The sequence below is a fragment of the Staurois parvus genome, unplaced genomic scaffold, assembly GCF_062004578.1.
Source record: "Staurois parvus isolate SC_StPar_1 unplaced genomic scaffold, SC_StPar_1.0 ptg000017l, whole genome shotgun sequence".
Taxonomy (NCBI): domain Eukaryota; kingdom Metazoa; phylum Chordata; class Amphibia; order Anura; family Ranidae; genus Staurois; species Staurois parvus.
The window spans coordinates 13,756,026-13,783,717 of NW_028317813.1; the positions used below are offsets into that span (position 1 = coordinate 13,756,026).

At 41.0% G+C, this 27,692-nt stretch overlaps 1 protein-coding gene across 7 annotated transcripts in view; it reads right to left on the bottom strand.

Moving 5' to 3' along the window:
- IKZF4 (IKAROS family zinc finger 4) overlaps positions 1 to 27,141 on the bottom strand; it is a 38,415-nt gene extending 11,274 nt beyond the window's left edge. For 2 of the 7 annotated variants that reach the window (XM_089680110.1, XM_089680083.1), the window contains exons 1-6: positions 26,992 to 27,141; positions 14,818 to 14,872; positions 9,984 to 10,085; positions 7,468 to 7,728; positions 4,272 to 4,439; positions 1,272 to 1,406 (exon numbers count right to left, since the gene is read on the bottom strand). In XM_089680110.1, the coding sequence (XP_089536236.1) occupies positions 1,272 to 1,406; positions 4,272 to 4,439; positions 7,468 to 7,728; positions 9,984 to 10,085; positions 14,818 to 14,872; positions 26,992 to 27,021 (751 nt within the window). In that variant the 5' untranslated portion in view covers positions 27,022 to 27,141. Of the gene's footprint in view, positions 1 to 1,271; positions 1,422 to 4,271; positions 4,476 to 7,467; positions 7,729 to 9,983; positions 10,086 to 14,817; positions 14,873 to 26,991 lie in introns of all 7 variants that reach the window. The other 5 variants (XM_089680100.1, XM_089680076.1, XM_089680091.1 and 2 more) reach the window with 3 other exon arrangements.
- Positions 27,142 to 27,692: the final 551 nt, after the last annotated feature.

Sequence of the window (27,692 nt, forward strand, 5' to 3'; positions counted from 1 at the left end):
ACTTTTTCCAGAGCAACCTGTATTTCTCCTTAGGTTACCTGTGTTTTTTTCTTTGTATTCTAAACAATTCTTCTGACAGTTGTGGCTGCAAACTTTCTTGGTCTAACGGATTTTGGTTTTGTATCAAGAGATCCCGGAACTTTACACTTCTTAATAAGTGATTGAACAATACTGACTGGCATATTCAAGGCTTTTGATACCTTTTTATTTCCCTTTCGAACGGTATAAAGTGCCATTACCTTGTTACACCGGTCTCTTGACAGTTCTTTTCTGCTCCCCATGGCTCAGTATCTAGTCTGCTCAGAGCATCCCCTTGAGAGCTAACAAACTCATTGACTATTTATACACAGACACCAATTGCAATGTAAAAAGTCACAGATGTGGGAAATGAGCATTTAATTGCCATTTTAACCTGTGTGAGTCACCTTGGGTGTCTGTACCAAGGCCAAACATTCCAGGGTATGTAAACTTTTGATCAGGGTTATTTGGGTTAATTCTATTACCATTATGATTTAAAAAGGAGCTAAAACAACTATGTGATAATAAATGGCTTCATATGATCACTATCCTTAATAAAAAATAATGATGTAATGATCAGTCATATTTTCAATATAAATGCCAACATTTCTGAGCAAATTGAAATCTTTAAATTTTTTAGCAAAACTGTATAATCACAAGAGCTTGTGTATTACAACAGCACTTCGCATTAGTCCCCACTTTTAGTATGCTTCATAATCTCTGTGTATTCATTCAATAAAATAGTGATCATCAAGAGAATTACTCCAGTTGGCACTTAAACTCACATTTCCACTGAGAGTACCAAGAACCAGCAGATGGTCTGTTACATCCAAAGTTAAAAAAACAAACAAAAAAAAAAAGCAATGTCTTCTCTTTCTGGGGGGTATGGGGGGAGTTATGATATAAAAAATTACAGGTAATGTTGTCAGCAGTATTTGAGGAAATAGTCAATTTTATAAGTTTTGCTAGAACTGAAACAATGCTTGGATGATTTTATCTTCTATCCCTAGTTTAATGCTTGAACAGATATACCTTCTGGCCTTGAAAGTAGGTCACACACACAAGCATCTAGAAACAGAAAATGTCTAAAACAACCTTACGCTGGTGGTTGATTCTGTATGGGAACCTTAAAACTTTGCAAACATTTGAAACACTTAGGAAGTTAAAAATACCATAAACATAAACAACTACTAAAGAAGAAGGGGATTCATAAGAGCCTCAGTCATTCTCAACCTACAGAGGGTTCCAATCACCTGTATGTGAGGAGAGGTGTTGGCCTTCATTGCTGAGACTCTGCAAGTAGTTATGACAGCGCTCCTTGTGTTCCTCCAGTGTGTTCTGCTGTTTATAGCTGCGGCCGCAGTAGTTGCACTTGTAAGGCTTGCCGACTGTGGGGGAGGAGACTGGAAAAAATGAAAAACAGGGCCTGCCCATAGATATGTGTCCTAAAGACTTCACATAGATATGGGGATCACAATACACCAGTGAAATAGAACTCGATCATTAATTCAACTGGATCAAAAAATGAAAGCTCATTTTTATTATTCAGACATACAATATTTATGAAACATCCAGACAAAACAAGGCAAATAGCAGATTTTGACTGATTTCTTATATTGCAACTTTCACTTACCTGCATTACCATTTCTATCTGCTGAATATACAGTATATTACTTTTACAACAAAAAAAAGAATGTAGTACAGGAATTTACAGTACAATATTTTGTTTGGCTTTGCAGTAATCTGGGCAGGATACAGAACAAGAATGACTCCACACACCACAATCCACCTAAAAACAGTTTCAATTAGACTTGACCTTAAGGAAAGCTTATAAAATTGATTAGCTTAGTCTGCATTGCAATAATGAGTGCTCACTTGCAAAATTTTGGATGCTCTGGGAAATAGGTCAAGTGGGTCTTTGTAATCGTGGTAGTGAAGATCGAGGTTAGTAAGAAGCGCTCCTACTGCTGAACAATTTCTGAAATATAGTTTGGCATTGGGTATTTTATCATTTACAGATTCAATAACAGCTGTGACTGACCATCTGCAAACTAGCCATAAATCCCTCTGAAAAACTAAAATGAAACCTTGAAATTAACCACTTGCTGACTGCCTCACGTAAGAGTACGGCGGCAGAGTGGCTCTTCTGCTCTGGATCACGTATCTAATACATGGTTCAGCTCCTAAAAAGGTAGGGGGCTTGTCACAGCACAAGCCAATCAGCGGGTCCCGGCCAATGATTACCAGCCGGGACCCGCTGATCGGCAAAGTGGAAGACAGGACAGAGCCCTGTGAATGTAAACAACACAGAGCTCTGTCCTGTCAGCAAGGATGAGCTGGTTTTTGTTTCACTGCAAAGCAGGGAATAAAAACCGGCACATTACTAAGTAAAAAACAGCACGCAGTGAATGCACCAAGCACTGTTAGGCACGCAGTTAACCCTTTCATCACTCCTAGATATTAACCCCTTCCTAGCCAGTGTCATTATTACAGTGTCAGTGTATATTATTAGCACTGATCACTGTATTAGTGTCACTGCTTCCTATAAAGCGTGAAAAGTGTCAGATTATCTGCCATACTATTACAGTATCAAAATTCCTGCATATATATACACCATAGTTTGTAGATGCTGTAACATTCGCGCAAACTAATATAAACGTATTGGGATTTTAATTTTTTTTTACCAAAAATATGTAGCAGAATTTATTTTGGCCTAAATTTATGAAGAAATTTGATTTTTTTAACATGTGTTTATTGCATATGTTGTATAACAGAAAGTAAAAGAAAAATTGTTTATTTTTTTAATTTTTGGTCTTTTTGTTTATATAACAAATAAAAAACCCAGTGGTGATTAAATACCACCAAAATAAAGCTCTATTTGTGTGAAAAAAAAAAAAAAAAAAAAAGCATTTCATTTGGGTACAGTGTTGCATGACTGCAGACAAGTCAGTTAAGGTAACGCAGTGACGAAAAAAAAAAAAAAAAATGCCCTGGTCATGAAGGGGATAAAATATTCCAGAGGGCACAATATCCACTTGAAGACCAAGCCTTTTCTGACACTTTTTTTTTTTTTTACATGTAAAAATCAGTATTTTTTGCTAGAAAATTTCTTAGAACCCTCAACATTATATCATTTATTAAAGCAGAGGCCCTAGAAAATAAATTGGTAGGTGTTGCAATTTTTTATGTCACACGGTATTTGCGCAGTTGTTTTTCAAACGCAATTTTTAGGGAAAAAAACATTTTTGAATTCTAATGCAAGAAACAGTACATAACCCAAGTTTTTGGTAAGATATAAAAGACAATGTTACACCGAGTAAATAGATACCAAACATGTCACGCTTTAAAATTGTGCATCCCAACAGCGACAAACAATGAAAATGTTACTATCCATAGGCGACGCTTTAAAAGCCTTTACAAGTTACTACTTTAGATTTACAGAGGAGGTCTGGTGCTAGAATTACTGCCCATGACCTGACTTTGCAGTGATACCTTACAAGTGTGGGATGATTGCTGCTTGCATGCGGGACCAACGCATGCGTCCATCTTTGCGTAGGAGCTTGGGCGGACGGGGACACTTTAAACATTTTTAATTATTTATTTATTTTTACACTGTCGCTTTTTTTGGATCACTTTTATTGCTGTCCCAAGGAATGCCCTTAAAAGAATTTGATCACACAAAGTTTGGTGCGATCAATTGCTTTTCTTTTCTAAAATAGGCGCAGCTTCCATCCAGGTAAACTGAAGGTGATGTAAGGTCATCAATCCCAGTTACCTATATCATAGATCAGGTGTCCCAGTGGGACCGGACAGCCTGTTAAAGTCGCGAAGGGCTACAGGAGGAGCCGCTCTGATTGCTATTACAAGAGAGCCGACCGTAGGCTCTAAAAAAAAAAGGTACCGAGATGATGCCTGCAGCTGCAGGCATCATCCTGGTTTCACCACATAAAATCCAGTGACAAACAGGTATGTCACTGGTCGTCAAATGGATATACATGCTTAAACCTAGATATAACTCATCATGCATACCTACAAAGAAAGAAGAACTTTTCTAAGTTATCAGTCAGTTTCCTGCTCGTCATTTAAAGTTTAGTCACACACCCTAACAAAGAACTTATAAATGCATGACATGGTCTGAGGTAAGCATGTATGTTTTCCAGGTATTAAGCCAGCACCGTGAAGTACCAGTAAACACCAACAAGACAACTGGAAGAGTGGAAAGAAATAGTGAACATTTATGTTAAGACACTCACCAGCGTGGGTGCGCAGGTGCCCTGTTAAAGCATCTCGCCGACGGCAAGCGTAGTTACAGAATGGGCACTTGAAAGGCTTCTCACCCGAGTGCAGTTTAATGTGCCGTAAGAGGTTCCCCTTCTGGGTGAATGAGGCACCACACTGGTTACAGTGGAAAGGCCGCTCACCTGAAACAGCATCAAACATAAAGTCCTCGCTGAGTGCTGCAACACAACAGCAAGCTGGTTAGAATCTCAGACTTATTCTACTTATAATGGAGATAAGCAACAAGTTCCTATTTCCTCCTAACAATAGAAACTGCAGGAAATCCTATCCTACAAAATGAACCACAAATGGCATCCAACTACTTTGGGGAAAAAAATTGTTATTATAGAGCCACGATAGTGCATACTAACAGCTCTGCTTATTTTCTACAGCAAAATAACTCCCTAAAGCTGCCATATCAAACTCAAAACAGTAAGAATGAATTTGAGTGGAATAAAGTATTCAAGGGCCTTCTTTATGTCTACAAATTACCTTGCAATAACTCTAATAACTCTTGCAAAACAATTACTGAACATGGATAAATAAAGCAGTATCCAGACCGAAATAAAAAATGAGATATATTGCAGCTTACCAAACACTGGATGTGGTGACTGCGGTTTTTTAGGCTTTTTTCCTGTTTTTACCTGCTGATTTGGCCAGCAACACACCTTCTGTAGAGTGCCACCACTCTGGATAAATTAGCACAGGGGGCACATTTGGACAGTAGCATTGTCAGTTTGGGGGAAGGGTAGTGTTAAACGTACCAGCAGATTTAAATACACTAATACCTTGAAGCCAGATTGTCAGAGGTAAATGGTTTGTCTCATCCCTGTAACTGATAAATCTGCAGGAGTGCTTGTTCTTTTGAAAAAGAACAGATTTACTGGCCAGATCACAAGATAAAAATAGAAGAAAACTAAAAAAAAAGAAAACAAAAGCAGCAATCACATCTAAGAATTAGTAAACTGCAATATAATACCCGTCCCCTATAAGGTTTTATACTATAGTAATATTTATAACATTTTATTCTAGAGCAAGTGGCCATACTTCCTGAATTAGCTTATGTAAAAAGTATATATTGATTTTCTAAACTGAAGGGAGCTGATGGCCTCAGACTCAAACTCCTAAACCATCTAATGGGCTGTATGCAGCCCAAAAAAAAGACTAAACCCTCCTATCCTTTACATGCAAGGAGGCTGACATCTCAGTCTCCATTTGTTCCATTGTTGCTGTTGTGCTGCACATGTGATCATTTATGACACCAACAATTTGATGGCTTGACAGATCAAGTGAGATCATAAACAAATGTGACAGTTATCTTTCATGGCATGCCTTGAATTTTTATTATTTTGGGAAAACATTAAATTGATGGGTTTATTAAGTTCCACTTTAAAGCTTCATCATAAAGAAACACAGCACTGAAGGCTAATTTCAAGTGTATGTGTAGCCAAAGAATTTTTTTTTTTAGATAGTATAGGAAAATAATAGAATCTCTCTCAGGTTTTTATTGCTGTTTGTGGCCCTGCTGGGGAGGTTTACCAAGGCAAAATGTGATGGTAAATCCAACATTTTACAGTTGTCACCGAAAGAGGGTAGTCTTCCAATGAGGACACCTTTTTTTGGTGACAACTGAGGAATTTCCTTCCTTTTATAAAGACTTACTCACTTCCTGTTGCACCTGCATGGGATGCCTGCAGGGAGGTTTCCCGCACCGCTCCTGTGTGAACTTGGACTATGACAAGCCTGGGTTCACACAGCAGCAGTGGGGAAACTGCATGCGACTTGGACAGGAATCGCATTTCTGTTCAAATCGCATGCTAATCTTTGCGGTGCAATTTGCATCCATTAATGCAAATCGCACCGCAAAGTATTGGTTAAGGTATCAGGAGTATTTTCATGAGTATAGGTGCATCCCTAGTCAGGGTTATGTTTTAGGGCAAATTATATAGATCAAATAGACAAGTGTTTTCTGGTAATTGATCTGAGAATGCTGAAATGTACATAGGAGCTCATACTGAGCTGTATAAAAAGGCACGCAGTTAACCGAACATGAAAATAAAAGCTAAAAAAAAATAAAATAAAGTTTGTTCTTTCCTTCATAAGTTATGTAACTGAATTTGGATACAGACTAGAGGTTGACACTATACAGAGGGGCCCTGATGTGTCAGTGCAGCTTCCAGATTTATTTGCGAGTGTTTTGCGATTAAAACCTCTCTTTTGTTGACAATGTTAGGGCTGGTTCACACCAGATGCGTTTCCGAGCAATTCCCACATGGTGCGTTTTGACAGCCCATTTATTTTTTATAAGCTGCAAGATGCACTGGACTGCAGAAAAAGTAATGCAAGCATTACTTTTTCAAAACACACTACACTAAACTGCATGGTACAGCGGTACAATGAGATTTGGTGCCAACAAACACACTGTATTTGCGATCTGCATTTGGGGTGCCATTAACCACACACTGGCACCCACATGCAGAGCGCTAAAGCAGTGCTTTCACCTGCAGTGTGGAAGACACACATGGAATGCACCTTTCCTATACCACGTTCTGGTGTGAACCACCCCTTACACAGTGTACGTTTTTTTTTGGCTAGCTGGTAAGTGTGCTGGGATCTACATTTAGTTTTGTTTACTTTAAAAGATAAGTTCACCTTTTGACCAAAAATAATAAATGCACAATTTTTTGCAGGTAAAAAAATGTGCATTTATAATTTTTGGTTGCAGGAGTCTGTAAAACATTGCACCAACGATCAGGAGATCGCTGGTGCCATGTAGGTCTCCTGCAGACCTGTCAGTATATCTGCTTACCCTTATGAGATTTGGCAGCGGCTGCAGCATTGGGAACATGTTACATGTTCCACCCTAACAACAGGTGGAACATGTTACATGTTCCACCCTAACAACAGGTGGAACATGTTACATGTTCCACCCTAACAACAGGTGGAACATGTTACATGTTCCACCTTAACAACAGGTAGAACATGTAACATGTTCAAAAGGCGAAATTATCTTTTAACAACCTTAGCTTTCTTAGCTTTCTAACTTCTAAGTTAACAATTGTTAAAATCTAGCTCATTTCTTACAAACAATTATAAATCTGGTATAGCTTATCTAACTAGAAGGTAGAAGGAAAGTGTCCAGCTTCTGTACATCTGTGTTTTTTGACTTACCTGTATGACTCCTCTTGTGTACCATCAGTACATTAGGACCAATGCAGACCATGCCGCATATGTCACACTTCAGTTTGCCATTGGGGAGGCGAATGCCTCCTGGCGAATGAGGGTCTTGTCCTGGACCATCACAATACCCCAACGGCTCGACCAGCGAGTCATCGGGCATAACACCGTCTTCCTTCTCGCTCAAGCGGTCTTCATGATTTAGAAGACGACCAGATTCTTCATCACTATACATTTCCACTTTAATGGAATTTGCTGGAGGGTAAACCAATCAGAATATCAATAAATAATAATAACAGCAAACAAAACCAATTATTTTAAAACTTGCAAACTTTTCAAAATGCAATAATGCTTTGTCTTTAAATAGTATATGTATACAGTGCTTTTACGGACAAACCAACAGGCCTAGGTGATCATATAGAATTGCTGAGCATATGAAGATTACGGAAATGTATGCAGCAATTTAAGTGAAAGGTGAAAAAATATTAATCTGCAAACTACAGGGGAAAAAAGGATCAGTCGCTGTGTATAATACACACACACACACACGCGATAGTTACTTCTCATGGAAAAGGTTGAGCCCCAGACAAACAAGTACATTTCTGCACACATAAGGGTCAACCATATCTTTCACAATCTTCAAATATTCGCTAAAATGTAAATTTGTACTGTGACATTTCTCTACATTTTCATCTATGAGAAACAGATGAAAAGGAAAACTGAAAACTTGTAGATGCTGGAAGAAAGAAAATACTAAGGCCTTTTGATGCCTTTGTGTACCTTCATTTGGGTTTCAGGAGCCTAAATCTCATTAACATCCCCCCCACAAAAAAAAACAAAACAAGACAAAACAAAAAAACACAAACTTTTTTTATTTACATGTTTTGTTCATGGAGAGAAAAAAATAGCCCCATATGACACTAGTGATTCGTTTACTGGTGGCAAGTTGGCAGCAACAATCAGGATCATTAACAAAGCAGCCGCTCTGTTGGTCTTACTCCCTTGCTGGCTGAACTAGCATGGTTTCACTCTATTGCTGACACTTATGCAGGCCATAGATGGGTCGTTTATCGGCTGAATTTGTGTCCGCATGAAAAATCGCCCGATATTCACGCCATTAGTGGGGCAATGCCGTCGGCCATTTTTCATGGATTTTCTCGTTTCTTTTTATCGGTCATGCTGGAAAATCCACGAAAAACGGCCGTTTTTCATAGACATTGGTGGCAGCATTGGCAACGGCAATGACCGATTTATCATTTATTGGACGACAATTCTGCCGATAAACGGCCCTTCTATAGCCAGCCTTAGGTTGAGGGTAGCAGTTGACCAGGTAAGGTTGGAGTAGTTTTACAAAACTGTGCTCTGTTCAGGGACTTTTACCTTAGACTGTGTGTAAACCCAAACAATGTACTTCCGTTATTAACTCCCTTTTGTTCTGTTAAAGTGGTTCTAAAGGCTCAAGGTTTTTTACCTTCACACATGAAGGTAAAAAAAATTCTCTGTGCAGCATGCCCCCCCCAGTGTGTTACCTGAAGGGGAGGAGGGGCTGAGCCGTTCTCTGTGTGTCTCATGGACACACAGAGCAGGCTTGGTAGCGAGCATGCACAAGTTCAGGGTACTCGGGGGAGGGGGGGACCCGAGAAGAGGAAGATTGGGGCTGCTCTGTGCAGAACTATTGCACAGCACAGGTAAGTATAACATGTTTGTTATTTTTAAAGCAAAACAGCTCAAGCTTTGTGTCACTTTAGTTGCATCGTCAACAAAAAGACACAGAACGATAAAATAAAATTCACTCACTAATACGTATTGTCCAGACAAATCCAAAATATATTATACGGGATAAAAACTCATCCCTGTCACTGATACATTCTGCTAGAGAGCTTGTTCTTTTGAAAACCAACAGACTTATTGTCAGGATCACCAGATGAAAATAGATACAGCCATCATATCTAAGAAATGGTAAGTTGCAATATATTAACTGTTTGATTTTGTGTTAATACCGCTTTAAGCCCAACTAGTTAGAGACACATTCTATGATGACTGCTGTACAATTATGATGATGGCATTTCAGGCTATCAGTGCATAAGGGGCAGTAGGGAGGATCTTCGAGCAGCTCCAGAACATGCATGCCAGATTACAGACCAAAGATGTAGGGTGAACTACTGCATTATAGTAATATCAGGACATAAAACTGAACTATTTAACAGGCAGGCTGTGCTCCCAAAATGTATCACAAGGTTTCATTTTCACTACTGACCTGAGTGCATCTTTGATTGGTATATTTTCCTTACAAAATGGAAGTCCAAGGTGATAACTTTATATAATAATAAGCCAGGAGACAGATGTCAACCATTTGAAGGGTATCCTTCCATTGGGTAGTTTGCTGCCACTTTCTGCCTCAAGTTCAAAAGGACAGGTAGGATAATGACTTTTACACAGCAAATTGTCTTTTTTCCCCACCTGGGTTCAAAGCTACAACAGCAATTCACCTGGTACAATAGTACACTTACCACTTAGTGAACGACTTGGGGATGAGTGTCGGCTGTTAGGTGTGCTCACAGTGGGTCCAATTAAAGCTTCTGAGAAATCCTTTTCCAGAGATGAATCTCCAGCTGCAGTTTTAAGGAATAATGTCAAGTTAAGAGAGATAATGGGAAAAATAGTAGCTGAGTCAACACAACGTACATTAAACCTTGAAAGGTACAGAAACTCAAGAGGAAAAAAAAAAAAAAAGGTAATACCAGTTTACTGGTCTCATTAGATTTCGTGGTTGCATTTGTTTTGCTTTTCTGTTCTGGACTTTTTTCCATCTTATGACCCTGCCAGTAATATAAATCCTGTCTGTGGATTACAGAAGACTTCTCCCTCTCCTCAACATATGAGGGAGGTTTTCGGTAAATCACAGAGAAATGGAAACAGCACTGATAAAAGTGCAGCACCATTATCACGTCCACCACCTCCTGTTCCTTTCTGAGGGGAGAGAGGGACAGAGGGAGAGAGGGACAGAGGGAGAGAGGGACAGAGGGTGAGAGGGACAGAGGGTGAGAGGGACAGAGGGTGAGAGGGACAGAGGGTGAGAGGGACAGAGGGTGAGAGGGACGCTTCTGCTCTCAGGCACAGCGCTTGATCCAGATCTGGCTCAGGCAAGTATTTAAAGGGGCTGGGGAGGGGGAGTAGTTTTTAAGTCATTTTACCTTAGTGCAGAGAATGCATTAAGGTAGAAAACCTTTAGCTTTTAGAACCACGTTAAGAATCAATAAGTCTATCTTTGAAATTAAAAATTGCTATATGCAGATTTGGTACTTAGATTTAGTTTTATTTCACATTCACCACTCCCTAAAGGTGTAAATATTTGTCTATGTCAGTAGTGCCCAGGAGGAAGCACTAAACCTCTGCATAAAGTACTACTGATATAATTTTCCCAGCTTCACATGAGGCATCAAAAGTAACATACACAACCTTGATTGGCATATGGGGCAAAGCCATCACTGAAAAAACAAAAAACATTTAGCCCAATTCCTAGCACACCTTCATGTGACATGATACAGATACAGCCATGTACTGTGATCGCCAGATCTAACCAATATGACCATTTAGCATGTACACTGAACATAGATCATGTAGACCTGGCTGTAAAAACACTCTCTCATCACAATTTAACAAAAATAAACTCAGCACAAATCTTTCTGTATAGTAATAAAACTGACAGAATGTGATCAAATCTGTTAAGATTTTGGTTATTTCCATATGGATATTCAGGCTGCATTCACACGTCTCCATTTTTGGGCTAATGTGTTGCCCATCATAATCAATGAAAACACATAAAAATGTGTTGTAATGCACTTTGCATCACAAATTACTAAGCACTGCCCCGTGTTTTTATTGATCTCAATGGAGATGCATGTGTGTTAAAATGTATAGGTGACAGATGATTGTGATATTTTAAATTTTTTTAAGTAGGGTGTGTGGCAGGAAATCATTTTTAAGAAAATGAGTTTCTAACCTACCATTGCTTACTATCAAAGTGTTAGACAGAGTGGGGAAGATTAGAACTGGTGTCCTTTTTTTTACTGTTGTCTATATCCCCACTGGGGAGACATACCCTGACTGCCCTATCCCAAGGACCACTGTTAGTAACAGGAAAACAGACAGAGAAAACATGAAAGAGGTTCTTACCCTTCCCCAGTTTACTAGAAGAAAACGTGTTTTACTGCTTTATGTCCCTGTTTGAAAGATTTGCCCTCTCGTCCTGTCTCACCAGGACAGGAAGAAAAAGAGAACTTCCCCATGGGAACAAACAGACCAGTAAACACCAGGCAGCAGTCCTAATCCTCACCCCCAGTCTAAAATTAAATAATTAAAAAAGGGGACGTTAACCCCTTCTGGAGCCATTTTTCACACAAATGTTAAAATGCAATTTAGCAGAAACCCTGCAAAATTAAAATGGTGGTAGTTGTAGCAATCGTACCCACAGAGATGGACGCGGTTCAACCATGTTGCTCTAACCTCCATCTTCGCAAAGGATCATCCATCTTGTACAAATATGCCTCTCCTCATTCTCCCCCTCCCTCTCTGAGAGTCACAGTGACATTTGGTCGGTGTGTGTGTGTTGGAAGTATCACAGGCCGGCCAGGGCACAGCAGGGAACTCCGAGCTATAAACCATCTTTGAGCTAGGTGCCGGGCTGGCTGGGAAGCTGAGCAATCTGGCACCTCATACAAAGATAACCCAAGCCTTCCCCTGAGTTCAAAGACATTCCAGACAAGTAAGAAACTAGATAACACTTTTAAAATCCATTTTTCCTCTATGTCTCATATCTTGGAATATGAGAGACTTACATAAAAAACAAGCATATCTTCAGATTGGCCATGAGAAGACAAACAGTTTGATATGTCACTCTCCCTGGCTGATGTAGATAGGAAAGCAGAAAATTACATCTCTTGAACCACTCAAGTATGTATGTTAGATATCTCATATCTAACCGTTCCTCAGATGCGTCTGCATATTAATCTACCCGCGGGTGGAATGTTACTTGTGCCTAGGAAAAGTCATGAGCCAATATATGAACTCTGAGAGATTTTGGTTCTAGTTTGGATCTCCACCCAGACAACCCCTCCCCAAATGAGGCATTGGTCCTTGGCTTCAGAGACACCCCCTGGTGGGGAACCACAAAATAGGCTGTCAGGTCTAAGAGTGTAAGTGGAAGAATTCTCCCGTTTAACATCAGAACCAACTTGGGAGCCCTTTTGCTCTGAAACTTGATCTGCTTAACCCAAGGCTGATTGGCAAGTACTTTAACCCTTTAACCTCTTTTCTGTTACCTCTTTGCTGTTCTCTGTGTATATATATATATATATATATATATATATATATATATATACACACACACACACGTTACATCTCTTTTCTGTAAATATTTTTATTGCACCCTTTTGACCTTTTAGTAATAAATCTTTCTTTCTGAAAGCGTTGAACTGTTTCTATAGCTCGTTAATGGAACTTACGAATTCCTGTCTCTAAAAAAGCGCTACTGTGTTTGTTTAACCCTCTGTATAACCTGTCTGCGGTGACAGTGCTATACAGATAATTATCTCAACCATCATAGTGTTATTGCTGATATTGCCGAGTTTCCTCTCTCTGTACAAAAAGGAGGTGGTGGCAGTGTGAAGGGTTAATTGCGTAATTAACCTGACCCAGTAACAATCGCATTCAGGCTGCCGGTACATCGATTTGTGGTCCATTAGCTGGAAAATCGTTGTGCAGGGTGCAGCTGGGCGTGGCATTGTTACGCACGTGACATTGCGGCTTCAGATTGGCTAGTCCTTCGGTCACGAGTTTGGTGAGGTCAGGGGTCTGACGCGCGATCGTCACAGTAGTTGCAATTTTTTACATTACATGGTCATTGTGCTACCGTTTATCAAATCCATATTTTCAGTAAAAATATGCTCAAATGAGGTTGCGTCAAGTAAATAATGTCATGTCTCAAAACTGCATGAGCCAGTAAAACAATGAAAAACTAAGGTAACCAAAACTGTCTATAGAAGATGATTTTATAGCCTTTACAGATCATTAATTTAGGCTTAACAGTGAATGCAGGCTCTAGAATTATAGCTCTCACTTCGGTGTGTGCGGCGATACCTCATATGTGTGCTGCAATAGTTGTTTCTGTACAAGTGCACACCAGACACACACATTTGTGTTAGTATCTGCTTGTATGAGGGAGCATCTTGAGGTATTTTTTATTCATTACACTTTCATTATTTTTTTTTTTTTTTAAATTAATGTTATTGCTGTTACAAGAGGGCAGACAAATCCCCCTATGTTAGAGAGTTCTTTAAGAAGACATCAGGGGTATATTAGACCCCTATTGCTACCTCTGCTTTCTGTTGAAGCTAACTGGGCACAGAGAGCAGTACAGAAGTGAACTGCCTGAAATGCTTAAAATAAGAAAGATAGCAACCAGGAATAAAAAGGTAAAGCAACATTCCTGGCTGCTATAGTGGCTGTGAGCTTGTTTACATGTTGGTGGGCAGCAAAAGGCATTAAGATCCTATACAAACCAAAGCATAGCGGTAACATGGTAAAAAGCAAAAAGCGGTGTATTACAGTGTTATTCATTATGAATGGCATTATTATTATACAGGATTTATATAGCGCCAACAGTTTGCTCAGCGCTTTACAATATAAAGGGAGACAATACAGCAACAATACAGTTCAATACAAGAGGGTTAGGAGGGCCCTGCTCCTTGGAGCTTACAATCTAAGAGGGAGGGGCTAGTGGTACAAAAGGTAGTAACTGTGGGGGATGGTCTGGTAAGAGGAATAGAAGATTCCATTATTAGCTGAGGGCAGGATAGGCTTTCCTGAAGAGATAGGTTTTCAGAGATTGCCTAAAAGTGAGCAGAGTAGTCTGATATTACACACCCAAAGGTTTCTACATTTTTTAATTTGTCTGAAATATGACAAAAGCTTAATTGTATATCTCAATTAAGTGGAGGGGATGACCCAGTCTTACGTCAATATCAAAGTTTACCAAGGCTAGGTTCACACTATTGCAGATGCAATTTGATCAGATTTTTAGTGCGATTATGTAATGCAACTTTGCTACTTTCTGGATTTGGTTTGCAAATTCTATGGGGACAAAATGGCATTGGAATCACATCAAAGTACCCTTTTCCAAAACGGTGCTGCATTGATGTGAATGGGCACCATTGAAAACAATCTGATTTCTATTCTCATGCGATTTTGTGCAACTCAAGTCACATCTGAAATTGCACTAGTGTGAATTAGGCCTAAAGAAACATTTATTATAACATAAAGAAACTGAAATAAGTTTGTACGTACCAGACATATAAGAGCGGCCATTGTAGTCCTCAATTTCCATATTAGACTGGGTTCTCTGAAAAGTGACCAAGAAGACTTTTAAGTCAAATAAATCAAGATTATTTTGAGATAGAGGAAAAAAAAAAAAATCTCTCTTAAAGGTTGATTTACTAAAACTGGAGAGTGCAAAATATGGTGCAGCTGTGCATGGTAGCCAATCAGCTTCTAGGTTTTTTGGTCAAAGCTTAATTGAACAAGCTGAACTTAGAAGCTGATTGGCTACCATGCACAGTTGCACAAGATTTTGCACTCTCCAGTTTTAGTAAACCAACCCCTGTGTAAGGCCCCTTTCGCACAGGCGTTCTGTATGTCCGTTTTCATCTGTCCATTTACAGTTGAAAAACGGACACCCATGTATTTCTATGGACTAGCGGAGCTAAATGGATGATCATCTGTTTATGTCCGCTAACATCTGTTTTTTTGAATGGAAGAAACCCCTATTTTCTTACGTCAAAAAAACCCCGGAATGGATGAAAAACGTATGTAAACGTACAATGGATGTAAATGGACGACATGAAAAACTGACATTAACTGATCTGTTTTTTCTTGGAACAAAACGTGACTGAACTGATGAAAAAAAATAGAACGCCTGTGTGAAAGGGGCCTTAGCCAGAGCAAGTATGCAGCCAGTGAATTCAAAACTTTTACAGGCCCTTTACAAAATAATGAAGCCACTGGATCAGCATACCAGCCTGGCAACTAGCATTTAAGAAAGATTAGCAATGTCAGACCATATATTTCACTCTTAGCAACCAATGTGTCCTTTAACATCAATACAAAGTTGCTGGTTTTGGCTTCATTTGTAAAATTATTTTAAACTCATCAGTTAAACAATGTTGACTACATAAATATTTACCTACAAATATAAAATGCCACATTGTTGACATCACATTCAGTAATGTGGATGCTCTCTGTACCTGACATTACAGCAGTTATGAATGTCATTAGATTTTCTACCTTGACAGATAGATAATCCGCTTGTTGTTTTATTACATGGGAAAAATAACCTTCTGCAACAAAAAGTCATTTAAGTTAAAGCTGAACTTTAGTGCACACACACGAAATAAAAAAAGCAACATTCCCTACAACTTTATTCACATCAGTTACCTGTAATGAAGGGTGTCCCACATTGTGCAGACAGCTGGATTGTAAACTCCAAGGAGCAGGGCCCTCGAACCACTCGTGTATTGAATCATATTGTTACTGTACTGTCTCCCATTATTATGTACAGCGCTGAGCAAAATGTCGGCGCTATATAAATCCTGTATAATAATAATAAAATAATAATTTAGGGATGACTGTTCTCTTCCTGTCTCTGAACTTGGCACTGCAATGGTTAACAGCTTCTGGCCTTCAGGCAGAACAGCAGTACCAATTGTCTGATAGGGACACACCCTCTCCTCCTTCATTGAGAAAATTTCTCTCAGGGATTACACTGCCTGTAACGTGATCTGTGAATGGAGGAGAACCTTATCAGTCACTGGATTCTCTCTCAGTGTAATCAATGAAATAACTTTTCTTAATGGAGGAGGAAGATGGAGGGGGCAATTCTCCGTCCAACCACCTGTATTGCTGTTCTGCCTGAAGACCTGAAGCTATTGACCCTTGCAGCCTCAATTCAGAGCCAGGAAGATGATGGGCATAACTGCCTAGGATCCAGCTGCTTGAACAATGTGTGACATACTTCACAGGTAACGTGAAGTGATGTAATAAAAGCTGTAATGTTTTTTTTTTTTAACCATATTTAAAGTGGATCTTTACTCTCTCCACCTACTTTATTTCATTCCAGTCCTCTGCCACTTCTCTCCTACAAACCTGAACATTTGTTTAATTATTTTTTTCCCACCTTTTCAGGAGTTTCTCTTTAACCTGTGGCCAGGTTATGGACATGCAAGTATTTACATATACTTAACATGCGGTAAATAACATAAAAACAAGCCCTCAATGACCTCAGTAACTGCAGGCACGGTGGAAGAAATAATACCCGCAAGGTTCCAAGCAGAAGCACTGAAGTTGTTTGTGACCTGAGCTGCCTGATTTGAGTACTTCTGCTGTGAACTTTGAATGTCCATAGCCTGACCACAGGTTCACTTTAAATTTTCAGTAGTATAGATCAAATGGCTGAAGGACGCTATCTTTCTGGTTGCTATTTACGACTACACAGTGCACTATGCCATTTGCCTTTTTAAACAAAAGCTTCTGTATTCGCTCTGTAATAGCATTCAGTCCTAAACCATAAAACAGGATAATGCAACAAAGGTTAGAATATTTGCCTTGGGTAGAAGCCAATACCAAGGTTGTGTTTACCAACAACCTTGGGTTTAGAGGAGAACCAAATGAGATCTGATAAAAAATGCTCTCTTTGTTATGAAGATCATCACTGTCAGAGACCACATCAAATTGTAATGTATCAAATCACATGATTGATCCTAAGATACTGTCATTTACCATGACCTCTAAACCCTAGAATGTACTTGTAAGGGCTAGGTCACATCACGTCAGCTGAGCTATGCAGATTGATGCAGGCTGAATGCCAGGACATATAGAAAATTAATGTTTTCCAAGTGCCCCGCGCACACCATAAGGCTGTGTTCAGGTGCATTGCATAAAACAAAATACAGTATTACCACAACATCCTGTGGTGCATAGAGTTAAATGAAGTGTCATTCTGTGACACTTCAATAAAGTTAAAAAGTAAACAGTTGTTACAGAGGACGGCTCAACACCTACCCCTACACAATGTACACCAGCATGTGTTTTAGTGTGAGAACGAGCCTTTAAAGGGCTATTTGCAGACTGAAAGGAAAGTCTGACGTATAATTTCCAAACCTGTAGGCTAAGTTTATACTAGTTTTGTCAGCAGGCATCAGACAGGCGTTTGGGAAGCGTTTTTAAAGCTCCTAAAACGCCTATGAAAATTCTACACATGGCAGCACACAGGGCTGTTCACACTGAAGCGTTAGCGTTGCAGCAAAATTGACACCTCATGTGGAGTCAGGAGGAGTTGAAGCCTCCCATTCAAGTCTATGGTGATGCTCCTCAAATGCCTGGCAGGTGTTTGAGGGGCTTTTACGGAGCGTTAATACCATTAAACTTTCTTGTAGGCGTTTGTGGTGCGGTTTTAACGCTTGGAAAACGCCTATCAAACGCCTCAAAAACACTCATAGGGCGTTTGGGGAGCGTTAAAATGCTTCTCAAATGCCTGTATAACACCTGTCAAATGCTATAGGGGGTCTGGCAAGAGTTAGAAATCAGTCAAGTGTGAAGGTAGCCTAACACCTGTCAAATGCTATAGGGGGTCTGGCAAGAGTTAGAAATCAGTCAAGTGTGAAGGTAGCCTAACACCTGTCACATGCTATAGGGGTGTTTGGCAGGAGTTAGAAATTAGTCAAGTGTGAACGAGCCCTTAATCAGAACTTTACATTGAAAGCAGCAGGCTACAAATACCTAGAGTTTACAGGATCTGTTTATATTCCTTTTAACCTCAATGCTCATTATTTTCCGCTAGGAAACAGTGGGTCCTATTTACTAAAATGTGTACAAATAAAGTGCACCTGCCATCACCTGAAAATCTTCTGAAGCAGTTTGTTTTTCCATTTTCCTGTACAAAGCTGGATAACTGAAGTGTGCAAAGGTTCACCTACTTTTATTTCAGTTGGCACGTTTAGAGGACAATGTTTAAAGAGAAGTGCACTAGTCTACCCTTCCTAGTCCTTCTAACCTAAACTGTCATAGAAACTTTGCTTTGGATAATAAGGCCTCATACACACTGGGCATTTGTTAAAGCCCCTCAGAGTGCCAGAACTCCTGGCAGGAAAAAGCAGCCTAAAAAACAAACACAGTAAAAGCTGCGTATTTCATACACCTTTAGGCATTTAAGTGTTAATGCATTTCAATGGCCAGAATAAATGAATATACTGGCCAATAGAATGCATTAACACTCAAATGTTAGATGCACCTAGGGTTTATGTGTGTTTAACTTTTTTTTTTTGCTTTTCAGCTCCTCTCCTTAACCACATGCCCTCCAGAGGATTTACCCCCCTTCCTGACCAGGCCATTTTTTGCGATACGGTACTGCGTTACTTTAACTGACAATTGTGTGGTCATAAAATTCTGCACCCAAATGAAATGTATGTCTTTTTTTTTCCAAAAAATAGAGCTTTCTTTCGGTGGTATTTGATCACCTCTACGGTTTTTATTTTTTGTGCTATAAAACAAAAAAGACTACCAATTAAAAAAAAAAAAAAATCTTTTTGACTTTTTCCTATAAAACATGTCCAGTAAAAAAAAAAAATTTAAAAAAACTAAATTCTTCATAAATTTAGGCCAAAATGTATTTTGCTACATGTCTTTTCTATAAAAAAAAAACCCAATACATGGAAATTAATTGGTTTCCGTGTAAGTTATAGCGTCTACAAATAGCGGTATATATACTGGAATTTTAATTTTTATTATACTAGTAATGGCAGCAATCACTCCCCAGTGGGACTGCAGTGGGCATTCTGACACTGGGGAGGAACTGACTAACTGCCACTGACATCCCAGACACTAATACAGTGATCAGTGCTAATAAAAAGCACTGACACTGTACTAATGACACTGGGCAAGAAGGGGTTAACATCTGGGGCGATCAAAGCAGTAACGGTGTGTGTTTTACTAGGGAAGCATGCGGATGTGTATTTCTTTGCTATGCAGAGAAATACACAGCAGCATGCTATTGCTGGCAGGAGAGAGACCTGCGTTGTTTACACACAGGTCTCTCCTCTGTCACTCAGCAATCGCCAGGTGCCAGTGGAGAATCTCTGGCCGGGACCCAGTGATTGACATCTGTAGCCACCAATGGCAGTGTGGATAGGGCGGCGTGTGTGCACAAGCCCCCTACCCAGAAATACAAATCATGTACTGTATATAGAAGTGACTTTTCGCAGCCCTATAGCAGTATTTCTGCTAAAGGCCAGGGGGTAAGTGGTTAATATGCCTTTGGTGGATTTTTTCCCTGCCTGTAAATGCCTATGTGTGCAAGGACGGATTGGCTTACACAGAGGTGCTTTTACAGACTAGGACAAAACCCCCCAAAAAACTGCTCCCCTGTTCACACCAGAAGCTAAGCATTTACGGCATGTTTTTGTGTGCGCAGTGACGTGCATTTGACACGTGTATTTGCATGCATCTGTGGTGCATTTTTCCTATGCTTGCATTTCCTTTTAGGTCACTTCTTTCTTTTTAGGGCTTCTATGTGCACTGCACTGTGTTGCAGTGCATTATATTCATTTGCATGCATTTCTGTGGATTAGCAGTGCAGAACAAAATGCAGCTTGCTGTACCTTTTTTTTCATTGCACTGCAATAGTGTGAACTATTTCCATAGGATAACCTGGATTTTCACAGATGGAGTGCAGTCAAAATGCATCCCACTGGATCTGGTATCCACTGCGTACATGAGGCCTGTGTTTACAGTGCTCAATAGATAAGTCTAAAATTTCCCCCATGGTGAGTAATCAGAACAATGACATATGCCACCTCCCTACCCCCTCCTCTGTAAAGAGCCGAATCACACTTTAGTGCTACAGTAATGTGGTTACCATGCAGTTTGGTGCACTGTGTGGGATATTGATTGTATTTTTTTTGTCAGTTCTTGTACATTGGCCACTCATTTAAAATGATGGGCTGTCTTAACAAAGCACATGAACACAAAGCACATGAACACAAACATACAGTCAGGTCCATAAATATTGGGACATCGACACAATTTTAACATTTTTGGCTCTATACACCACCACAATGGATTTGAAATGAAACGAACAAGATGAGCTTTAACTGCAGACTGTCAGCTTTAATTTGAGGGTATTTATATCCAAAGCAGGTGAACGGTGTAGGAATTAAAACAGTTTGCATATGTGCCTCCCACTTGTTAAGGGACCAAAAGTAATGGGACAATTTGGCTTCTCAGCTGTTCCATGGCCAGGTGTGTGTTATTCCCTCATTATCCCAATTACAATGAGCAGATAAAAGGTCCAGAGTTCATTTCAAGTGTGCTATTTGCATTTGGAATCTGTTGCTGTCAACTCTCAAGATGAGATCCAAAGAGCTGTCACTCTCAGTGAAGCAAGCCATCATTAGGCTGAAAAAACAAAACAAACCCATCAGAGAGATAGCAAAAACATTAGGCGTGGCCAAAACAACTGTTTGGAACATTCTTAAAAAGAAGGAACGCACCAGTGAGCTTAGCAACACCAAAAGACCTGGAAGACCACGGAAAACAACTGTGGTGGATGACTGAAGAATGCTTTCCCTGGTGAAGAAAACACCTTTCACAACAGTTGGCCAGATCAAGAACACTCTCCAGGAGGTAGGTGTATGTGTGTCAAAGTCAACAATCAAGAGAAGACTTCACCAGAGTGAATACAGAGGGTTCACCACAAGATGTAAACCATTGGTGAGCCTCAAAAACAGGAAGGACAGATTAGAGTTTGCCAAACGACATCTAAAAAAGCCTTCACAGTTCTGGAACAACATCCTATGGACAGATGAGACCAAGATCAACTTGTACCAGAGTGATGGGAAGAGAAGAGTATGGAGAAGGAAAGGAACTGCTCATGATCCTAAGCATACCACCTTATCAGTGAAGCATGGTGGTGGTAGTGTCATGGCGTGGGCATGTATGGCTGCCAATGGAACTGGTTCTCTTGTATTTATTGATGATGTGACTGCTGACAAAAGCAGCAGGATGAATTCTGAAGTGTTTCGGGAATATTATCTGCTCATATTCAGCCAAATGCTTCACAACTCATTGGACGCCGCTTCACAGTGCAGATGGACAATGACCCAAAGCATGCTGCAAAAGCAACCAAAGAGTTTTTTAAGGGAAAGAAGTGGAATGTTATGCAATGGCCAAGTCAATCACCTGACCTGAATCCGACTGAGCATGCATTTCACTTGCTGAAGACAAAAATGAAGGGAAAATGCCCCAAGAACAAGCAGGAACTGAAGACAGTTGCAGTAGAGGCCTGGCAGAGCATCACCAGGGAAGAAACCCAGCGTCTGGTGATGTCTATGCGTTCCAGACTTCAGGCTGTAATTGACTGCAAAGGATTTGCAACCAAGTATTAAAAAGTGAAAGTTTGATTTATGATTATTATTCTGTCCCATTACTTTTGGTCCCTTAACAAGTGGGAGGCACATATGCAAACTGTTGTAATTCCTACACCATTCACCTGATTTGGATGTAAATACCCTCAAATTAAAGCTGACAGTCTGCAGTTAAAGCACATCTTTGTTAGTTTCATTTCAAATCCATTGTGGTGGTGTAGAGACCCAAAATTTTAGAATTGTGTCGATGTCCCAATATTTATGGACCTGACTGTATATCATGCAACAAACAAAGCACACAAGAACAGCAAGTGTGAATGGGCTCTTACACTAGGTTCACACCTATACGTTTGCTGCAGCTCACATTTCTGTGAATTAGCAGGCTGCTGCACCTGCACAAACAGTGGAAAAAGGTCCTTGCACCTTGCAGCAAAATCGCATGGTGCTTTTACACCATGCAAATTCCCATACCTGCAAATGCACTGTGTGTTTAGATACGTGGGGGTGCCATCTGTAAAAGAGCTGCGCAATTTTGAATGTGGATGCAGGAACAGGTGCGATTCCTGCGTCCGCACAAGTGTGAACCTAGCCTTAGAGTCTGAAAGCAAACCACTCTTAATTTCTCTAGTTAGAATACCAAACAGTCTTTCTGAAATGAGTGCACCCCATAATAAAGTTTATTTGTAAATTTCAGATTCTATGTAAACAGTAAAAATAAAATGTACAAATATAAACCTCAATCAAATCTAAATAAAGGTTACCTGAATGTGACACTAAGACCCCGGTCACATCGGGTGCGACTTACCATGCAATTTGCCATACCATGCGACTTGCAAATCGCATGGCAAGTTGCACCCTATTGTCCGCAATTACAGCGGTCATATCGGTATGATTCCAACTTGGTCAGAGCCTCACTGATTTCTGAAGTAGTGCATGCACTACTTTAGGTGCGACTTGCATAGACAACTGTGTCTTGCAAGTTGCACCTAAAGTCAGAATACACTGGAAGGCGCACAATTTCAAAGTCAGATTGGTGTGACCGGGGTGTAAAGCCCCTTTCACACCAATACAAGTTGTCATGCGATTTGACAGTTCGCACCCTATTTGTGCCAATAAAACCATTAAAATCGGTGTGACTCTGACTTTGAGGTACGGCACCGATTTTGAAAAAAGGTTCCTGCACTATTTTTGACGATTTCATATGCGACTTGCATAGACATCTGTGCATGAAATCGCACTGATGTCAGGCAAGTCTCACATGAAATCACGCTATTTCAAAGCCACAGCCACTGTGAACCAGGGCTAAACAGGGGTTTAAAAAAATTCTATTCAAGTATGTATTCTTAAGGCTCCATTGACACTTGTGCAACTTGTCGTGCAACTTTGGACACAAAGTAGCATGACAAGTTGCATCCCATGTATTTCAATGGAAGCCATTCAAATCTATGCAGCTTAAAGTTGCAACGACTTTAAAATGCTCTCTGCACTGCTTTGATGCAACTTTCATGCGACTTGAGTGCCATAGACTGAAATGTAAACTCTAAAAAGTCACATCTTAATGTTATCAATGCAACAGTCAAAGTCAACAACCAAAGTTACATCCAAGTTGCATGAAAATCGCACGACTTGAGTCACATAAGTGTGAATGGAGACTTTCTCAAAAAAGTACCCTCTATTGGTCTCAGCCTCCTCCAGATCTCCGAATAAGATATTCTAAATTCCTTTTTTTGCTGCTGTAATCTGACTTCCTGTTAGAGGGTGCCTACACTTGTTCTCCATGGTCCCACTGTATGAAGGAATGAAACCACCCTTGCTTGCTCACTCTCAGGATGCACTAGGGACTATGGGAATAGTAGTGTGCATGATTGTAATGAATGTGCAACTGCTCCTTCCAAACTATCAGAAGCGAAGGGGAAAGGGAAAGCTGTGGGGGCTCACAAAAGATTACAAAAAAACATACAGACCCCCCCAAATATTAAGAAAGGTTTATTACAGGTCAATTAAAGGATATGTTCATATGTTACATATATATATAGGGTGCAAAATGTTACGAATGGACAGGCCCCAGCTCCCTGTTGTGACAGCCAGTGGGGGGGGGGTACTCTCCTACCTGCTAGCTGTCAGAATTTTTTTTTAAAATGTGGTCAAGCGGGGCTCCGCCCACCTGGCCGCATCATTCAATCACAGTATTCTGTGAATGATAGCACTACAAGTTCTCACTGAACTACCACGGTGCTGTGGTGGTCCATTGAGTCTTCCTGTCAGTATATCTGCTTGCCCGTATGAGGTGAACGGGCACAAAGATACACTGACAGGTCTGCAGAAGACCTGCATGGCACCAGGGATTTGCTGATTGCTGGTGCAATGCTTTAGAAGCTCCAGAATAAAAAAAATAATAAATGCACATTTTTTCACCTGCAAAAAAAGTGCGTTCATTATTTTTTGTAAAAAGGTGAACTTATCCTTTAACCCCTTGGCGCCGACTGTACGCAAATTAGCGGCCTCACAGAACTGGGCTTTATTCCGCGGTGACGCTGTGTAGCTGTACTTCTGCTGGGAGCGTGCCGCACTGCACAAGAACTGGGGTGTCACTGAGAGCCCCAGGTCCCATTCTAATGATTGACATCAGATAATCCTGATTCTGGGTCACCTAATCGCTGTGATAGACTCTGATTGGCTATCACAGTGATCAGTCACTGTGAAGCCCACTCCATCGTTTTCTCTCTCTGAATGGAGGAGAGAGATACATTGTATCGCTCTCTGTCCTTTCAGAAACAAAAAAAAAAAACAAGTGAAACAAGTGTGTGTAAAAAATAAATAAATGAAAATAATAAACAAAAATACCTAGATCAAGGTTTGATCTAGGTCTGTGACAGGGTTAGGCTACGTTCACACTAGCCTTGTTAGCAAGTGGCAGACAGGCATTTGGGAAGCATTTTTACCGTTTTCCAAACACCTTGGAAAATTCTGCACATTGCAGCACATAGTGAAGTTCAAACGGGAGCGTTAGCGTCGCGGCAAAACGGACACCTCTGGTCAAGTCAGGAGGAGTTGAAGCCTCCTATTCAAGTCTATGGTGCCGCTCCGCAAACACCCGGCCGGCGTTTGCGGAGCATTAACACCATTCAAACTTCATTATAGGCGTTTGTGGGGCGTTTTTAACACTTGGCAAACGCCTGACAACCGCTGCTAAACCGCACATGCAGCGTTTTTGGAGCGTTTGCGGAGTGTTAAAAACGCTCCGCAAACGCCAGACCAACGCTTGTCAAACGCTATAGGGGCGTTTGGCAAGAGTTGGCAAAAAAAAGTCAAGCGTGAACGAGCCCTAAGTGTTTGGGTCAATGTCAGGGTTTTTTTTTTTAAATTAGTATCAGTGTCAGTTAGTGGCAGGATAAAAAAATAAATTAAAAAAGCAAAATACGCACTTGATTCTGGGCCGTACTATGGGTACAAACAATAATGAACATACACACATGTGGTATTGCTGCGATCGTCAGGAGCAGGAGAAATTATTTTGGGTTGTCCTTTGATGGTAGGTTATGGTAGTAGCAAGAAATATACAGCTAAATTTAAAAAAGGTTGGTTTGTTTTTTTTTACTATTTTGGTCAGTTTTCCTTTGGTAATAAAAAAAAAAATCAAGAGATATCCATTACCATTTACCACTAAATGAAAGCCCAATTTGTCCTGAACAAAACGCGGTATAATTCACCTGGATGCACAAAGTAGTTGTGATATGTACAGTTTTACGAACACATGTCAAAGTTGCAAATTGTGCTTCGGCGTTAACATTTGTTTTCCCCTTAGGCGTGAAGGGGTTAAGTAATGGAGGAGTATGCATTCATTTTAGAGAATAAGGATTACGTTAAAAAAAAAAAAAAAAAAAAAAAGATAGATTTTTTTGAGAGTCACAGGAGTACCCTAATGCAGGCCATAGTTCATTTATCGGAGGATTTTTCGTCCGAAAGATTAATCGGACGATTTTCGCACTGTCAGTGGTGCAATGGCATCGGCCGATTTTCACGGTTCCTCCCCATTTCGTTTGTCAGTCATGCTGGAAAATTTCTGAAAAATGGCAGATTTTCGCAATCATTAGTGGCAACATTGGTTTACAGAACTAAGTTTCATTTTTCGGACGATAAACGAACCGCCTATGGCCTGCATTACTTTTGCTCTCCTGTGACTTAGAATCAGTTAACACCGGGCTGGAAGGATCCCGACCATATTGTCAGGATTCACCTGGTTGCCTGATCAGCGGCAGGCTTGGCCTCTCAGCACGCCACCTTACCTCCAATGAGGGGCACAGAACACTAACTTTCAGTCACCGCTCTCAGCTCCGAGTGGATTGAGAACTGAGTGATCAGCAGTCATTCAGGCTGAGAACTGGCGGGGCAACAGACACCATCTGCATGGAGTTTGCATGTTCCCCTGTCCTTGTGTTGGTTTCCTCCCACACTATAAAGACATCCTGTCTAACTGTCCCTAGTATGTGGGCATGGAAGATAGGGACGTTAGATTGTAAGCTCCTTGGGGCAGGGACTGATGTGACTGTACAGTGTAAGGTGTAAGCACAATCAAAAACCCTCTGTGGGACTCCAGCTCTAACTCCCGGTCATGTATCAGAAATCGGTTTGTTAGTCCTAGTTCTGTGTGTGATGTGAAATGCAGCAGGAAAAGTGAGACTGTAGGGGAGCAGAGGCTGGATCTCTCCTGGTAATCTCCCCTCTATACACCCCCCAGGATGATCCCCCTAGAAGTGACATGTCGGTGTGCACAGTGCGGATGCTCCGGGCTCCCCTCCTGGTCACGTGTGTGTATGCAGCCAGTGGAGGAGTCATGTGAGGACACATAAACACAGCCCAGCTCCATCCTCACTCCCCGGCCCGGTATACTCTCCCCGGACCAGGAGCCAGGAGATAGGAGAGGACGTGTACAGCTCTCCTCAGCCAGGGACAGAGATGACAGGCAGGGGGCGGGCACACGGAGCCTGTCACCCGCCGTCTATGAGCCCTCCAGGAATAAGGGACACCCGCTACCGACGGGTCTCACCTGCAGCAGCTCCCTCGCCCGGAGCCTCATCCACCCCGGGCCACTCTCCCGCCAGCCGACTCTGTCCGGCGGAGACTTTACCGGAGCTGAACCGGCCCCGGCGACAACTTCCGGGGCAGCTGCCAGGCGACAGTACTGATAGACGAGTGCAGAGCGCAGGTCCTAGCGGCGCCTCGCCAGACAGGTGTAGCCGAAGGCGGAACTGATCGAGTGAGCCGCTGGTAAGAGAAGAGCGCGGCAGTTTCAATCCTGGACTGCGCGGCTTAGTACAGAGCTGACTACTCTCCGTTATCTCTTGGTTAACGCTTCTGGTGAACGTTAGTGGCCCGAAACCGTTCTTGTCTTTCAGCTGTTCTTTTGTGAAAGCACTTTAAAGAGTGTGCACAGCCCAAAACTTTATTATTTTAATTTTGGGTAGAGAAGGGTTAAAGCAGAACTACAAAAAGCAATACTTACCTTTCCTTCACGGGTCCTCCTCATTGGCTGGCATCTTGTCCTATGTGGCAAGTTTCAGCTGCCTTCATTGGCCAGCACAGGATGACATCGCTCCTGCCAATGCAGAGGAGGTCATTATCCCGGCACACAGGGACAGTGTCGGTGATGTAAGCTGAGCTGGGCATGGCAGAGGAGACAGCGAGCAGGCAGGTAAGATTTTATTGCAGAAGAGACATTGGGGGGGGATTTAGTAAAACTGGTGCGCT